The 18821-nt window shown below is 40.3% G+C and overlaps 1 protein-coding gene across 1 annotated transcript in view; it reads right to left on the bottom strand.

The window, feature by feature from the left end:
* Nucleotides 1–17789, bottom strand: part of MYBPC3 (myosin binding protein C3) — a 73023-nt gene extending 55234 nt beyond the window's left edge. Inside the window, exons 1-8 of the mRNA XM_082242295.1 lie at nt 17635–17789; nt 8326–8592; nt 7027–7158; nt 5316–5402; nt 5052–5200; nt 3903–4020; nt 962–1010; nt 114–158 (exon numbers count right to left, since the gene is read on the bottom strand). Of these exons, the coding sequence (XP_082098421.1) occupies nt 114–158; nt 962–1010; nt 3903–4020; nt 5052–5200; nt 5316–5402; nt 7027–7158; nt 8326–8592; nt 17635–17659 (872 nt within the window). The 5' untranslated portion in view covers nt 17660–17789. The remainder of the gene's footprint in view (nt 1–113; nt 159–961; nt 1011–3902; nt 4021–5051; nt 5201–5315; nt 5403–7026; nt 7159–8325; nt 8593–17634) is intronic.
* Between the last annotated feature and the right edge of the window lie 1032 nt (nt 17790–18821).

Here is an 18821-nt window from a genome sequence, read left to right as displayed (position 1 = left end):
CCCATCAACTAAGTCATTTGCATAGTTTTTACACACAAAATTTAGGCAGCGTGGCCATTGAGCGACAGTTCATCATGAAGACCGAGGCTGAACACCAGATTAAATGTGGCTACCTGGCGAAAGCTCCAGTCATCCGTCTCCCTCCTCCCACCATGCTCCTGAGTAAGAGAGTCACAAAACACAGAATTCAGTTGGGCACAACTTCACTTAGTCCAACAGCATTTTCTCAACATCTTCCCAACTTCAACAGACAAACACCTAGGAATTCTAAAAGCAGCACCTTTGCAAAGGAAGCTTTATTCTGTGAATAATCGCAAGGCAATATTCAAATTAACTGGGTGGTGGGAATTGTCTCCAAGTAGATTGTGACTCTGAGCTAGCAAGGGATCAGAACCTTATTTCTCACAACCCCAAGTTCAGTTAAGCAGAGCTAAGTGTTAAAGGCATATGGATGGAATTTAAAGAGACAGAATTCACAGTCCTTTCACATAAAAGTCCTGGTTATCCCAATCTTTCTTTCTTTCAGTAGCCCATTTAAGGGCAAAGAAGTGTCTTTTTGTTGTCACAGCTTGGGGTTGTGAGAACTAAACAAGAAGGAGTCATAAACCCTTGTCAGCCTCCTACTAATCCTCCAGGGAACCACCAGTATATTCTGATCTACTTTTGTTTACCCTGACCTAGCCAATAGAATCTCTATCAGCCTTGCATGATTTGGATGGGGGCGCATTTTTCATATCCATTTTGTGATGCAGATGGGCTGCACATCTCCACCTATTTTCTACGACTTTGATGTGTGGTTACTATGTATGCATCACCAGTTCTGTGCAACACCTACCTGTGTCTAAAACTACCATTGGATCGTGTGTACACAGAGGTGGGGCATATTTGATATTAGCAACCATGTTTACTTGCCCCAAAGTGTTCACTCACATTAGACCAGTACATTTCTGATGATACTCACCCTCGTCGGAGTGCTGAGCGGAAGTCCATCTCCCCTGTTGCAGGTGCCTCTGAAACAACATAGATTGCAAAAAGAAAAATTGTAGTAATGAAAATATATTTGCATCCAAGGCACCAACAGTCACACCGGAAACATTCTCAAAATCGTCCCCTCAAAAAACTTGTTCATACCTTTCGTTTTGGATATTAACTTGGAGGCTGAATAAATTATATTTTTGTGTTCACCACAGCAACTTCCTATAGGTGTCTACTCTACTCACAACCACAATGTGACTACACAGGGAGTGTGTATAGATTTCAGTCTTGGGGGCTTTCTCTTTTATAGTTCTGGCATTGATTTTTCCCTGCTTTTCTTCTAGTTGTCCCCACTGGGAAAAGCTGAGCAATCATACCCCCATTTTGCTTATGTTCTAGCTCTCATTCTTCTTTTTGCAACATAGTTGTTATTAATTTTCATTTTTAAACTGATTGACATGGTTGCACTGAGATATATCTTTGTTTACATTAGAGCATACGACCTGCAACAATTACTTAAAATTAAAAAAACAACAACAATCAGATAAACGTTTCAGGATATATTACCAAAGTTGTGCCAAAGGGGATGAAGTGGGTTATTGGCCTGTTTATGTTCTTTTTTAGTGCACATTTTGTGTTTTTTATCTTGTATTTTTGTGTTGTGAACAGCCCTGAGGTCTTCAGATAGAGGATGTTATGAAAATTTAATAAATAAATAATAACTAACAATTGCCAAAATTGTTACAGATATGAAATGATGTGAAATAACGTGTATTGCTCAGATTGGCGACCAACACATGGGAGAACTGGTTGGTTTTATATAGTATTTCATGCATGTCAGACTGTGCTGCAAACTATGGATACTGTTCTACCATATGCCTGGTTATTTGTATAATAGCAGACTGCATAAAATTGTCGTGTTTCTTTTGGCCTCTTGCAACTTCTTCTAATAATGCTGTTTACCATATGTCCATAGTTAATAATTCTTGTTCTTGTAGTGGTTAACAGATATATTATAAGTTCCTTGTTTTTAATTTAATATCATGACAAGTTGAGCCAGTCCTGGGGTCATGGGGACTGTCTGCCCATAATCAAATTTATTTCTGTAAATACATTTTCCCTTATTTTTTCAATTTTTGGACACTCCTACCACATGAGTTGATATTCCCCAATAGTGGGACATCCTCTCCAACACATTGGGGAACTGTTTGGTTTTATATAGGCTAGGAACCTAGGTGTTGAATTCCAACCATACACAATTTTAAGAACTCTTTCTCTGGGGGTTGCCAATATGGTTTTGTATGGCACTTTTGTCCAGAGTCTGTTCCATGCTTCTTCTTCAGATTCTAAGCCCCAATCGAGTTCCCACCATCTTCTCAAACTGTGCTGAGAGCAAAATTGAACATCTATAATAGATGTATACAAAGATGGTATTAGTTATTTTGCTATTTTTTGCTATTTTGCCTACAGGCCATGATATTTGAACAGATGTAATACCATAAATATTTTCCAGTATTCTGACACATTTAGGACCAAATCCTTTTTTTTTTAACCACTCCAATTAAATACTTTGGTTTCACATAGTCAAATGCTTTAAACATATCTAATGATGAACACACCAGAGGTGATTTTTGTGTCCTATTTGATCTGTTTAAATGTGATTCTTCCTGTATGCATGACCCTCTCATCAGTGCCTTTATTTCCCCCCACAATACGTAAATAGACCACAGCCTAGCTCTCATTGTTCTGGTTTTGTACTAAGGTGCTGAAACAATAGTGAACATTTCATTTGCCTTTTAATCAGCGACAGAAACTTTTGCAACTGAGATGCGTTAAAAGCGGTAACTGCACAATGCCTTTAGAGTAAAATTGTTGGTCAAACTAGTCATCTAAAAATACTGCAAGTTCCTGTATTTGAGGGGAGTCAGAGAAATGGGCTTCCAGCACAGTCCTACTTACTCTTTCAAATCTTGTGTGGGGAAGCACTATGTGCGGTAAAATTCATTTTCCCTTCTTTGCACTTCCTCCTTTAGAACTGAACCTAAATAGAGCCATGGTTTATATTCTGACATATATATTTTTTTACTTTTGCTGACTTGACTGACCAGGACTAGATGGAGATACAGAATTCATCTCCATTCAATTTGCTTGCAGTCAATTTCCATTTTTTAAGATTGCTTGTTTTAAAACAATTTGCTTGTTTTAAGATTGCCAGGATTAAAAAACCACAACCACAAACAAGACATGACTTTGATTTTTCAGATAGGTTTGTTAAATTAGACGGCAGAAGAGACAGTTCAGCCAGAAACCCTGTCAAGGGTTAGCCTAGTTAATATTCAAATACTTAACAGTTCTCTTAACTGAATGCATTATGATATCCATCATTATGTTTCTTAAAATCTGTTGCAAAGATAGGAAACATTTATTTGTTTTGTTTTAAAATGCATATTTTCTTTCTTTTTTAAGTGTTCAGAAATATGTATTTAAAGGAAAAAAATTGTGCAATTTTACAGATCAATGTGGAAACAGATGGAACAGGCTTATATGCTGATGCATTCAAAAGTGAAATGGAACAGAGTAAGACTGATGCACCATCCCTAGTTTGAAGTATCTTGGAAGCTCTTAAATGTATCCTTTAAAATAAAGGCTACCCTTTGAATTAGTAAATATCTCCACAATAAGGAATGTCTGGCAACTCAAATGACAAGGGGAAAATCTTTAACTACAGTTAATCGTACAATTTCTTGCTCGCCCACCCAGAAATCTCATTCTTACTCTTTTACCAAGTGGCCTGAGTGATCCCCCTCCCCAGTTGATGTAGCTTTTCAAATCAGTGCTTATCTCAGAAATATTATCACCATGAAGAAAGGAGGGATAGCTACTCCAGCAATGCAAGGCACCTCTGCCATTATGAAAAATCATCTTACCATGGACAACGAGGCTAAAATTACAGCTATCAAACTTGTCCTTCGTAGCCGCTTCACATCTGTATGCTCCTGCGTAAGCCATTTTTGCTTCAATGATTTGCATTTCAAAGACATAAATCTTAAAAGAAGAAGAAGAAATAAATGGACCACTTCACACAAGGCATTTTGCATTCAGATCTCCTGCATTGCAGGGGGTTGACTAGATGACACTCGGGGTTCCTTCCAACTCTGTAATTCTACGATTCTATGTGTGTCTGCCTGCCTGCCAAGAGAACTGAACTCCTATTGTTTTATTATTATTAATACGGTCACCGACCAGCGTCAACACACACAATATCACAGATCATAAAAAATATATATATCAGAAGTACAAAGAACAATATGAATACAACAAGGATTTAAATATAAAAATTAAAATTAATTATTAGCGTGCTCCCTGTAGTTAACATTTAGGAATTTGGTCATTATGGGATACCACTTGCTTCCTGCGATTGATTGCAGACACACAGAATTTAGCTACATTTAATGTAGTCTTGGGATTCTTGTCCTCTAGCAGTAGTTTTAAACTATGGTGTTCCGATTCTTTCCTGGACTTTTGCAAAACAGGTGTAGTAAAAGTCAAACGTATTTCCTCATAAAGACGGCAACGTAATAGTACGTGTGGGGCAGTTTCAACTTCCAACGAGCCACAAGGAACTCCTATTGTGTCTTTGAGAAACCCAACAAGCATTCTTCATTCTCATCTATAAAATACCTACACATTCACTCTTTCCAACTCGCTTCTCCAGATTGAAAATGTTTTTTGCATTTTTCTTCTCCTCCAAACCTTCCAGTTGCCAAACTTTCGCCATTACAACATATAGATTGGCAGTGTAGCTAATCTTCTTTTAAAGCCATCCAAGTTGACGGCCATCACTGTCTCCTGTGAGCAAGTTTCACGGTTTAACTCTGCACAGTTTTTCTCCAATAGAAAGCGTAGCTATTAGTAAACTTTTTGTGACACAAGAGGAATGTAGGGTAGCTAGTGTATGCAACTCCTGGCATTTCTACTGCAGAGGAAAGATTGTCTTTAGCCTTGAAACAGCAAAAATAAAATAAAAAAGTATGCTAAAAATAAAAAAGATGGAACGGTCAGTCTGTGAGTTGTACCTTGTTATTTCGGTCATAATTCTCATGAAGCTGGAGGTGTTTCCCCACTTTGCTTCCCAGGTCCATCCACTTCCCCTTGAACCATTTCACAGAAGGCTTCTTCAGGAGGCTCTCGCCTGCCACTTTGGCAGTGAATGTAATGTTCCCACCTTGAGAAGGAAATATATTAAGGTGAATGTGTCATCTGAGGTATAACAACTGGAGAGAGAGACAGCCAGCAGAAGTATCATTTCCACCCATCCCATTTCTAGGCTATGCACTTACCAACAGTCACTTCTCCATCTTGGGGCCGAGTCACAAAGACACCAATAGGATCCACAAGTGCCTCTTGCTGGGCTTCTGTAGGAAGAACTGGAAAGCAAATGAATGACCCTGGCCTTTGATATCTGATATATGGGTCTTTAGGACCAGCCCACTGCATTGTATCATGTGTTCCAGACTACAGTGTGGATAGTTCACGCTACTTCCAAGCTGCCCACAGTATATGTTTCTACGTATAGAGCTATCCCTTTGAGATGCTCCATTAACTCTCACTTCGCAGGCCTGTTTCTAAACTGTTTCAACAAATCTTGCCCTCCACATCTCGCCCTCTGGCACATGCCGCAGGGAGGAGGCAGAGTGCGGAGCCCAGCACCAGTTCCTCCTCCCCACAGCATGTCCCACTGGGCAGGATGAATCACTGGACAGCATGCGCTGCATCATGTGATGTCACATAATGCGCCCCCCAAAATGTGGGGGGCAAGTTTGCGTCCCTGCCTGGAACCCCTGGAATCACACACTGTTCGGAGATTGGGGTGCAACAACACAATTGGACAAGCTGTGCTTGAGATGTTGACCTGTCAAAATGGTCCCCTTCCCTCTAACGTAGTGACAGATTTTAATTCTATGGGAAGGGGGCCAAAATTCCACAGATGACAACTTGAGTGCACATTTGTGCGTACCGATAATGTTTTGACAGGTTAGAGTGGGGTGACAGCTCTGTGCCAGAGCACATGCTTTGCAATTAGGGATATAAGAAGGCATTTTCTGTTCTGCCATGGATTCACTGCATGCAACTCTATTTCCATTCCACTGCAGTTCGTCTTCTACCAAAATCTATGTTATATTTCTTGCTGTCTGTTGTGACAAAATTATGTAACATACATTATGTCATCGTTACATTATTGCACTCCATTCATTTCAATTTAAAGAAAACACAATGCAAGTAGATTGCATATTGTTTGAGGACTGAAAGCAACAGCTAATACTGATCGTATTTGCTGGACTGATTCTCCAGCATCCCTATTTGCAACTGAAAGGCCCTGGGGTCAACCCCTGGCATCTCCAGGCAGGCCTGGGAAAGACTCCTGTCTGAAACTCTAGCTGTTGCTAGTCAAATGAGTTTGATAGACCCATTATATGGCTTTGGAATGGAAATGCAGCGAATCCAGGGCAGAACAGAAAATGCCTTCTTACATTTGTAGATGGCTTCCTTTGCCCCTACCTGTAGAAGGAAAACAGTGTGTGATTTACAATGTATTTGGACCAGTAAATAGGGACAGTTGAAGTGTATGCACAGGCCTGCATTTTGTAATACATATATGGTGCTGCGAGTGTCTTTGTTTTTCCCTCTGGTACAAAGACACATTTATTCAACACATGTATGAAGTAATATATGAACTGGTGACCATTTGTACATTTAATATAGTCAAGGCTTTTTTTCCAGCAGAAACTCACTGGTAATCAGTTCTGGCACCTCTCAGATGGGCGCCATTGCCATGCTAAGAGAACAAGGGAGGTGTTCGTGGTGAGTTCCAGCACCTTTTTTTCCTAGAAAAATAGCCCTGGATGTAGCTCACAAGTTCATTCCTGTTCTTCTCTTGTTAGTTACTATTTTTAACTGTTTCTACTTTTTCCATTGAGCCTATTATGTTATTATTTTCATTATTCCATTATTCCAACTAGAGGGAGACTACTACCATCACATCTTGTTTACCTTCTGAACTCTTGCTATCACCTGTAGGTTCATTTGAGATAGTTGGCTGAGGAGTATCTGCTCCTTTAGGTGCATCTGAAACAGCTGGTTGAGGAGCAGGTTCAGGAGGAGAAGGCGTCTCTTCTACCTTTTCTAGAAAGGAAGGGAATCAAAGAAAAGTAATTAAAAGCCCCATGTTATTTTCTATATATAAAAATGTTTTATTTCAGTTTCGCAATGAGAATGAATAAGGGACATGCTGAAAACCTGGTGCTTTTCAGCAAAGTATAGTGTATTATTTTAAATGGTGTCTCATGTTACATGCATGATCCTGCGGTATATGCACAATAGGATCCAAATCAGCAATGAATAAATCCATACTTTTTGTGCAGAATGCATGCTCAGATGATGCAAAATTTGAGAAAATGATGCAAAATTGCATCATTTAAGCATCTGTCAATAGAACTGGTCTTACATTTTTGCTTTTTAGGGTTTGAAATTTTATTTTAAGAAGGTTTTAATGATATAAGTTAGAAACTTGGAAATATTAGAGCAGCTAAAACACTTGATGCTAAAAGTGGGGGAAGTGGCTGTAGAGCACAAGATTATTATTATTTGTGGGTTTTCTTTCCTGCTCTTACATGAACTTTGCAATGAACAAAGTAGACTCTTTTTAGAACAGTTAAGCCTTGGCCACACAGGCAACTCAGTTTCTGAAGAAGGCTTTATATCTTTGAAGGAATATAATGAGAGAAAAGATGAAAATGAAAAAAAGATTAGCTGTCTCGTTTCTGTCAAGACCCCAAGACAAGAGTGTATCGTACAATTGTTTTCTCAAACCTGTTCTCTGTAGGGTTGTTGTCCGGAATGGTTTAGCTGCATAAAACTGCAAGTGAACTGGGGCAGCATTCTTGCTTGTTCCTTCTCAGGGAAAACTGAAATGTCTTTTAGCCCTTAAAATTGATGTCTCAATCATGCCCTTGACTGCAGAGAGACCAATACTGCAAGGGTAGATTGCTGTGGAGTGCTGTATTCATGTATTGTCAGGGCCATAAAACAATGCTTGACTGTTGAGTTTACGTCCAAGACAAAACCACAACCCTGGTTCCATGCATTATAATTTATCCCATTTGGACTAACGGCCTTATTTGCAAATTATATCCAGTTAGCAAGAAAGTAGTTTCCCAGTGAAGAGAGTACCATTAGCTCAATAATTTATGTCTTAAAGGCTTTTGAGAAAGGCCTGATGAAATAACCACTCCATCATAATGTCTCTAATGAGGTTGTGTGCATCCATGAACCATCTTGAACCCCATTTACCTGGATCTTTGACTTTGAGTTCAAATTTGACCTTCGAACTTCCGGCAATGACAGCATATGTCACATCATCCTCTTTTCCGACACTATTGATGGTCAGTGAGTGTTTGTTCCCCTCTGACTTGATGACATACTTGTCACTTGCAGCGATTTCTATTCCATTTTGCTGCCACTTCACCTTGATACCTGTCTTCTCTGTCTCTGCTTCAAAAACAGCAACACCTCCTGCAACGACATCTGTTGTCTTTGGCTTCTTGATGAATGCAGAAGCTAAAGAGGAAATGAAAAGGCTTATTTTCTGCAGCAAGGCTGACAAATGCATGCAGATCTGCCCTTTCCCCCCCACCCACTCTTCTACCTACAGTGCATATGAAATTGAATTGGATAACAAAAAGAATAAGACTGTGAATAATCAGAAGAATACCTTGGGCACGAAACATCTTCCTTTGGGGGACTGTTGTGTTTTTAAGATTTTTTTTATATGGCGGGAATTTCATCTCATTTAGTCTAGTTAGAAATGTTGGCAATTTTAAATTTATTGCTCATAAAAGCACAATACAGAAATTCTGAATTGCTAACATCTATCCCATTTTTGTGTAGAATTCCTCATTCACAACTTGTATTTGTTTAAATCACTATTTCACACTAAACTGTTTCCAGCTTCTACAAATCCTGTTTATTTTTTGCTTGAGCAGCTCTATTAATTCCTGGCAAAGCCCTCTTGAGAGAATTGGTTTACATTTCCCATAATAGTTTGTCTATGAAAGAGATAATGTTTTAAATACTTCTTCTAAAAATTAACAATTTCATATTAATTTTATTGACTGTGGGGCTAACCCAAAGTTCATCCTGCTGCCATGCACAACTTGATTCTAAGTTCCAGTGGAATTTACTTATACCCAGGACATATTTGTATATTGTTCTGACACCTTTGTTTTTATCCAGCTGGCAACTGGATCTTTTACGGTTTTGTGTTGGTCTTTGGTTTTAAGCAATTTAATAAATGGCTGACTGACTGATTGACACAGGAAAAGCCAAGGGCATTTTCTCCTTGAGGTGGAGCAGCAATTCCACACCCCATTTCCCAAATCAAAGTACATAGCACCCAAGGCTGATTAAGTTATCATGGTGGTGTGCCTGAGGCAGAAAATCCCACAAGCCCCTCTCCTCCTCTCTGATAATAAAAATACAATAAATTATAAATTTGCTGTTCTTTCATGATACCCCAAATAACCTGCCTTAGGTGGTCTCCCCATTCTATCCACTAGCAGGTCTGCCTTTGAATATCCATACATTTCCCACAGAATATCCATACATTTATTTTGCCCTACCATCATCTACAAAGAGATGTTGCAGGCCTTTATAGTGGTTGAAAAACCCCCATCCTGTATCATATGTTTAGATAGAGACAATAGCAGGACAAAATACACTAGTATCTACAGCATGGCCAACGATGCCTCTGTTGGATCTTCAGTTTTCTAAAACTTATTTTCTGTTTCTAGTTTACTGAATGCTGTAAACTAAATAAAACTATAGGGCACATCTCTGAAATAGGGATAATGAGTGTGGTTGCTTTTCCACAGCAATGCCATCACCCTGGGGACAGGATATAGCAAAATATGAAATGAGGACAAGGTTCACTGTATTGGAGCAGCTGCCACTTTCTCTCTAATGGCAGGGCTGTTCCTGGGTCACTGTCTGCTGCCATATTTCAAAAAGTGAAAATCTGGACAGAAAAGTTATTGAGCTTTATTTAGTTCTGGCCAAAGATGTTGAGCTTTTATTGCAAAATCACAAAGAAATTGGGCGTTTTTGAGGAAAATTGGCAAAAACGACACTGCCGATACAGACTGCAGATCTTCCTGAACTTTTCACCGATTGTCACCCGGACACTGCTTGTGGCTGTGGTATACCGGATATGTCAGGGAAATTCTGGACATATGGAAATCCTAGCACTATGATAGACACACCCATTCATTTGACCAGTCAAAAATCAGTGTCTTGCTAAGCCAAGGTTGGGAACCTGTGAACTTACAAGTGTTATTGGACTCCAATTCCCATTCGCCCCACAGTCAAGCATGACGAAGTGCTGGAGCTGCAATCTGGCAGCATCTGTCAGTCCACCCTGTGCTCTTGCTGTTTAAACATCTGGGAAGACTCATACAAAACAAGTCCCCTGAAGGCAGAACTCTATTTGTGCAGCTGAGTGAAAGCACCAGACAAGTTGACCCATTGTGTTTGCACCATGGATATTAATATTTAAAATCCCCTTCCAATGGATATTAAGTAGCTCTTTTAATACTCATTAAATTCATATGATATGCAGAAATTTACACATATCACAGATGCTAAAACACAGCAAAAGGAGGTGCAGGGTCACAGGGAGATCAAAGCATATGTGGTGACTGGTACTGTGTGGCTATGCACCAGGGAGCTTTTTCGCAGTCTGTCGAGCACAATTGGGAGTCAAGCCATTTTGGAAGATTACCAGGAAGCACAAACATCTACCATTTGGCTCCTTTCCCCATAGCATTGGGTTTAAAAAGATTTAGAGAAATATTTCTGTCGAAGCCCAGTCATCATCACTCATCCTATTAGCCTCAAAAGCTTTTGTAAATATGTTAACTGCTTGACAACAATGCATCCTGTAAAAGTTCCAACTTTTAAATGGCATCTTTTCAGCTGCAGTCAGGAACTCCCGGCTGTGCTGCAGGGCTGTTCACAAGAGGGAGGTTTTCTATTTATACACTATTTTTTAAAAAATCAAGCTGCTGTAGAGTTGAAACACACTGCAACTCACAGGTAAGATTCACACATTATGTTTCTCTATCTTCATGATGTTATCTCACATTGTTCTTCTCATACATCACTTCTGCTATTCTGTTGAAATGACTCAGTTTACAAACAAATAAAAATAGTCTCCTTCCCTGAACTTGGATATCTAATATCTCCTTCTCTGAATCATCCTGTAATATTCATTCCCATTCCATTTAAGGTAATTCTTAATGGTTCTTCCTGAAGTATAGCCATGTCAACATGTTGCTGCCAAATGATTAGTCAAGTGTCTTGTCCATAAAGCTTTCGTGTTGTACTCTGGTAAACTAGTACAGCTTCCAGCCAGAAGGACACTGAGAATTTGTGTCTTCTCAGATGTCTCCAGTTCTTCCATGGCAGTTATGCCATGCTGTCCCCGAACCCCTGGACTGCTACCATCTTAAATCAAATGTTTAGATAACTTCCAATTATTATGCAATTGATAATCTAGCCTTAGCTGCACAAACATACTATTTGCTGAGAAAAAAATTGATTTCATGCAACGTCACAGTCAGTGTTAAGGATATGACAAAATATGGATCAATTAACCAGAAAATTGTGTATTTTACCAAATCACACCTCTTGGTTGCTTAAATTTGCATTTCTAAGCTGAGAGCGAGTGTCACAATTTCGTCCAATGAGCATAAAAACTAGTTCCAGAACTTCTTAAAAGCCAACAAATTAACACATGCCTTAATTCCACCCCCCCTTGAGCTTGCAACCCTGCATTAAATGCCCCCTTGGCCTCCCTCTGATTGGCTCCAGGGCCATAAATGCCTCATGCAGGCTGCATACCTTAGGTAATTTCTCACTGGGCTCTGCATACCTTAGGTAATTTCTCACTGGGCTCTACCCCAGGCTCACCAAAAACTACAGTCACTGGATTGTCCTGCATAATTTTGCCCTTGGACCCACTCAAGACTGCTAGCTTTCCCCTTAGCCAAGACTTGAACTGAAGAAGAAAAAAGTAAGGTAGTCCAGTTTATTGACCCCCCCAAAAATTTTTAGGTGAGTCATGGTCCCCACTCCACCCATTTAAAAGGGGTTTCCCTCCAGCGCTTCTTAATTTGATGATCCCCAGCAAAGCTCTGGTCTTTAGTTCACTCAGGCTCATATATGCATTCCTCCCCTCCAAAGATTAGATTTTTGAATGTGAGAATCCATGTTCCTTTATTTAGTTTTACTTCCTGTGAATTCCAGCACAGCCATGGCACACATGTAAATGAATGATAATAGTATTTTCTTCCAATTTGCCTCCAATCAACAAAATAACTGCCCATGAGTTTGGCATGTACATTCGAATGCTCCAAATGTGTCAGCAAAGGAACTTGTCTAAGTGTTTTGCTCTGGAGCTATATAACGTTACTATAAATTCCTCAGCTGAAAAGAGGCAAAGGCACTTTCTGCACTTATAGGCTTAGCTACCCCTTGATCCCAACTTGTCAAGTCTCGCTATCTTACATTCTTCTTCCCCTTCAGCAGCTGAGGCTGTAAATTCCAGTAACATGAGTAAAAGGCTAGCAATAAGATGGACACACACACACACACAGCCTTACTTTATAACCTTGGGTATATAATTGTTCTGTACATCTGTTGTGTCACTGGTGCAATAATGCAAAATAATTATATTTATATCCCCCTCCCTTTTTACAGTTCTTCTAAATCTGCAGATAAAAACAAGTAATACTTAATGTATGACTAAAGAATTACATAACCTTCAAGCTCTTCAAAAAGAAAACCTAGTAAAACATTCCAGTCTGTGAAATCTAATTATGCCTCACTTAGATTCCAAGAGGAATTTAAAAAGCACAAAGAGACTTACGGCAGGTTAAAGGCCAACAAATGTATTACCGCATAAGCTTTTATAGACTAGAATCTGAAAGCTAAAAACTAGTGCAATAGTCTTTAAAAGTGACACGGAACTCACATATCTACTACACTGGAAATTATTACAGAGAATGCAAAGGTTTTTCTGAAAAATGTGAACACCACTGCTGTTTGCAAGTCTCTCTCTCGTTTACTTATCAAAAGCAGTTTTCTTCTTGAAAACCCACTCACAGTGCCTAAAGTTCAAATTTTGTTAAGTATCACTGCTCTTCCCACAAAACTTTATAAGATGATTCCGTATTTGGAAAATCCATTTTATCGCTTCCCTGTTTGACCCTGTAATTGTTCCCAAGATAACAGATACATTAATAAAATATATAATAATCATTTCAGAGCACTTCATTAATTCAGAAATCATTGAACCAAATATCTTCTTATCCCATATTGCAAAAGGAGGTGCAGGGATGAGACCAGAAGCCTGGAAAATAGTGTGTTCATGACTGAGGTAATATTTGATAGAAGATATGGTATATTGTAGGGACGCAGGTGGCACTGTGGGTTAAACCACAGAGCCTAGGACTTGCCAATCAGAAGGTCGGCGGTTTGAATCCCCGTGACAGGGTGAGCTCCTGTTGCTCGGTCCCTGCTCCTGCCAAACTAGTAGTTCGAAAGCACGTCAAAATGCAAGTAGATAAATAGGCGGAAAGGAAAACAGCATTTCCGTGTGCTGCTCTGGTTTGCCAGAAGCAGCTGAGTCATGCTGGCCACATGACCCGGAAGCTGTACGGCAGCTCCCTCGGCCAATAAAGCGAGATGAGCGCCGCAACCCCAGAGTCGGGCACGACTGGACCTGATGGTCAGAGGTCCCTTCATCTTTATTGTATATTGTATTTTGCTTGAGGGGGCAAAACCTTACTACAATCAGGGAGCCCAGGGAGAGATGGTAAGCCCCCATAAATAACAACAGGAGAACACAAGAGCCCTGCAGTTCAGAGACCTATCTGGTTGAACATCCTGTTCTCACAAGGACCCAACTAGAGGTCTATGAAAAGCCCACAAGAAGGATATGAGCACAACAGCACTCTTGCAATTGTACTCAACAGCAACTCGTATAAAGAGGTATGCCACCGGCCGCTTCCTCTTCTTCCTCCTCCCCACTGCCACTGCCACTGCCACTGCCACCAACACCACCAGTTCCCTGCCTAGTTTCCTTTTCAGCTTCCTTTTTCTCATCGATTTTGGGTGGAGGGAGGCTGTGGAGTTGGTGGTGGCAGAGCCATCAGCAGCGGGGGGGGGGCAGGGGTGGGGCAGAGTTGTTATCGGCAAGGGGCAGGGAAAGAATTGGCAGGGGAGCAGCTGGTAGAGGTGGGGGTCGGCATTTTCTCAGTGGCAAAACATCCTGGGCCAGCCCTAGCATAAGCCCCAAGTAGCAAGGCTGAAGTGGGCAAGCTGGTGTTCCAACTGCATTTGGAGACAAAATTCTCCCCAGATCAGGTCTGAGAAAAAAACAGGACAATGTAGAAAAATACTAGAATGCAGCCACGTTCTCTGGAGACACACACACACACACACACACACAAACACACATACGAGTGGTACCTTGGTTTACGAACTTAATCCATTCCTGAAGTCTGTTCTTAAACCAAAACCGTTCTTAAACTGAGGCGCGCTTTCCCTAATGAGGCCTCCCACCGACGATGCCCTTCCACCGTTTGGATTCTGTTCTTAGACGGAGGTAAAGTTTGCAAACCAGAACACTACTTCCGGTTTTGCACAGTTCATAAACTGAATAGTTCGTAAACAGGGATGTTCATAAGCCGAGGTACACTATATATAAAATTTGCAAAAATGGAGTGAGCTGGTGTCTAGTCTAGTGTGGAAGCAACTCCTAAAAAGCTGTAGGTTTAAATTTTCCACCAAAGCTCCTAGGTAAGTGAGAAAGACTTCAAGCCCTTTTGCCAGCATGATATAGCAAATGGCAGGACTTGTCTTGAACCTCAATGGTTATGCAGAAGAAAGAATTTTCAATAGGTGCAGCTTGTTTCATTCCCGCAAAAGTGCAGCTGCAAAACCTTCTTTCTTTTTTAGAACTTTTGAAGATACAGAAAGAAGCACTTCTACTGCATCTGATCACCCAAATGATCTGGTTTTGGAAGTTGATCAGGAACACAGGAAGATACAGTGGTACCTCGGGTTAAGTACTTAATTCGTTCTGGAGGTCCGTACTTAACCTGGAACTGTTCTTAACCTGAAGCACCACTTTAGCTAATGGGGCCTCCCGCTGCTGCTGCTGCTGCTGCGCTGCTGCTGCGCGATTTCTGTTCTCATCCTGAAGCAAAGTTCTTAACCTGAGGTACTATTTCTGGGTTAGCAGAGTCTGTAACCTGAAGCGTATGTAACCTGAAGCGTATGTAACCCGAGGTACCACTGTACATATCTTATCCAAGGTCAGACTATTTCTCCATCTGGATTATGACTATCTGTTCTGACTGGCAATAGTTCTCTAGAGCTCATGGCAGACATATTTCTTATCACTTGCTAACGGAGCATTTTAACTGGAGACCTTACTCATGCAAAACATGGGCTCAGCATTTGGTTCCACAATGCTTGGAATAACATGACAGGTCAAACTCAGAGAACCAATAACATAGTTCCCATGGACTGGGAATTGATTCAGATTTTAGGACGGCAGACTAAATACCCTTAGGATCCCAGATATATTTCCCTATTGTTTAAGTTATCTGCAAGTTGAATGTACATACTGTATAAGGAACAGCTTCAGTCTTCCCTGTTCACACCAGTAGGTGTTCACATTTTGTGTTTGACCCTGCCTTCTAATTTGTTGATTGAATTATGATGATTAAGTTGCAACTGGGCATGCACACAGATAGCTTGCAGGCACACACTGTCTTAAAAAAACAACACCCCCATCCAGGAAGCGTGCAAAACCATACAGTAAGGCAACTGCAAATTCTCAGCACACAAGTTTTAATGTGGTTTGCTTCTGCTTTTTTGGTCTTGTGCAATCTGAGGGATCAAAAGGGAAAGAAAAACAGCTCCTTCTTCAAGAGCCCTGGAGACAGAAATGAAAAAGACTGTAAATTATCAGCACACACATTTCAAGGATGATGGGACTTGTAGTACACAAAATCTGGAAGGTACCATACTGGCTACCTCTAGTTTACTGCAAAGTGTGAACAGGACCATTGCAATCAAAGCTCTTCACCATTAAGTGTGCATGGTGAAGAACTATGGTAAGTCACAGCCCTCTGACAAAACCATCCATAATAAACAGATTTACATAACCATATGTACTTATACATCACACTTTATGTATATGCATACAGCCTTTTTCAGATACCTTTTAAAAACATGTGTGAGGCAGCTTAAGTCACACAAATCATATATTTCAAGCACACTTACATGCAAACAAGGCAAAAGGATACAACTTGTTAACACAGCAAACACTGTATCAAGTGTGTGTGTGTGTGTGTAGCTAGACAGACAGATAGAACGACACACAAGAAAGTGCAATATTCAGAAGCACTATATGGGGGGAAAACTAATTTAAATCAGGGAAATATCAGGTGTTGGGTGACTGTACTTTCTCTGCTTACCAGCTGCTTGGAAATGAAAAAGAGACTAGCCTTATTCACTAGCTTTTATATTCTGGCAAACATTAAACAATTAATTATATATAACATTTCAAATACAACAATGAATGCCTCCTTCTCCAGTCGTTAGATTGCAGAGACAGAACTTGAGAAGAGAGTATGAATACTGTTTTCAGAACAGCGGTTGTTAAATATTTATAGGTAAGGTCAGTGATTTTTCTCTAAAAAAAAATGTTTAGGGGTACTCTTATTTTCCTACTCATATTTAAATACTGCCCCTCAATGAGGCCAAACTTAGATTCACAAAATGTTTAGGGGTATGCGTAGCCCTGCGTCACCCCAGAAAAAAGCACTGGGTAAGGTTCAAAATTATTTAGATGCTGCAGTTATAGACAATTAAAAGAAGATGAATATTTACAACCATAAATTTTGTTTTCTTTCTCTGCACTACCTAGCCTTTCAGAGAAGATATAAAAGTGACTTTTCTGGTGACAAAATCTATTCTGACCCTATACCACCTTTCAAAGAGGAGGAAGGATATACATTTACTATATAGGGATCTCAGAGTGACAGGCAAGAACCAATCTTATAGAGAAAAATGCCTCGTTTTCTCATTCAGCTGTAAACTTACATTTGCCTGAAAGAAAGTGATGGAGAAAAAATAACAACAATGGGAGTCACTTTTCTCCTCCACAAAGAAAGCTTCCAAGAGACATACCACACCCTGCTTCCTCCAACTTGAAGGTGATGAGGAGAGGAAATGAAGAACTGGGAAATGAAAACTATTTTACTTTTGCCCTTCTTGATTAGATGTTTGTGTGGTGGTGATATGTGTTTGTTTAAATGAAGCTAATCCCAGTTAATTTAATTATCCTTGAATTAGGCTTCTATGTGCTTACTTCAAAAGAAAGCCACCTGTTTGTTTCCCCCTCAGTACAGTTGTTGCTAAGGCATCTTGTTTCACTGCCTGATGAGGAAACCTGCTCCACCTAGCAGTCTCTCTCCCAAAGAGGAAGGCAATGCTCATTTTTTTCCTGTCTCTAGTTGAAGTCCTTACCTGGTTTCTTTACAGGTTCTGGCATCTTAAGGCTGGCTCACCAGGAACTGACTGAGTGAGACTGCAAGGAGACTAAATGACTTCCAAGCCTCCCTGCTAAAGAAATACTACTGGGATGCCCCCTCCTGCTCCTCCCTCTTGTTCCCCAACTGTTGTCAGCACCACTACCTTATCAACAGCACAGAGCACTTGACAGAATTCTTCCAGCCAGGATAAATATAGCTGGGTACCATGCGTCAGGGAGTGTGAACCACTCAAGAACAGGCCCTGCTGCTCATTTGATGGAAGGCAAATCCAAGTGCACACCATGATGCTCTTTGCCTCACCCTCTCTGCCACATGCAATTTGCATATTTATATGTGACCACGCACACTGAACCTCTAAATACACTGGTTTCTTCCAGGCGACACTGCTTATTGGGTATCATCCTGATTTGTTTGCATGAAGCTTGTGAGGAGGTCAGATAACATCAGCTGTTGAGCATTCATTCTGATTTCTTTACAAGGAAGTTGTATGATGTTGCACCAAGCAATTGTTTTCCTACACTTTCCAGTACATTTCCCCATGCATTGCAAGAAGTATATAAAAAAAAATATTTTGGAGGGGAGTACATGGGTTTTTTATGTGGAAGACGATCAGAGGAACTTTAATTGCACAACCTGTATTTGCCAGCATGTGACTTAATCACATCCAAAAATAGTGACAGCCTGGAAGTGCCCACCATGGGCATGATCCAGCCAAAGTTAGGCATTTTCAAGTCCCCTTCATTTAAATGGGAGAGGTGATGAGTGAATGCTCAAATCTCTCCCACTGAAATCAGTGCGATAGAAACAGGCTTAACGTTGGCTGAATTGTCTCCTTTGTTTTTGGAATCACAGGGACAAATGGTAGACTTGGGTACCCAAACCTGAGCAGCAGCAGCATCCTGACTTTGCAGCACAGTTGCAGGAGAGGAGGATAACAGGGCTTCACTCAGGAAGAGTGTTGGGTACCTATGATCCATACATTATAACAACTTATATCAGCCTTATAGACTGCAGTCAGGCTTTTATCAAAAGTTAAGTTTACTTTTCATGCTTGCAAAAGTTTTTAATTTATCTTAAAATATGAATTCCCCCTTCCTGCAATAAATGAGTCCTCTCTCTGTGCATTGGCACTTGAACACAAAGAATGACAGCGGTGTCATT

The sequence above is a fragment of the Podarcis vaucheri genome, assembly GCF_965113315.1.
Source record: "Podarcis vaucheri genome assembly, chromosome: 1".
NCBI classification, from domain to species: Eukaryota; Metazoa; Chordata; class Lepidosauria; order Squamata; family Lacertidae; genus Podarcis; species Podarcis vaucheri.
Note: the sequence above shows the minus strand (reverse complement) of the source record. Positions and strands in the feature narration are given on the sequence as shown.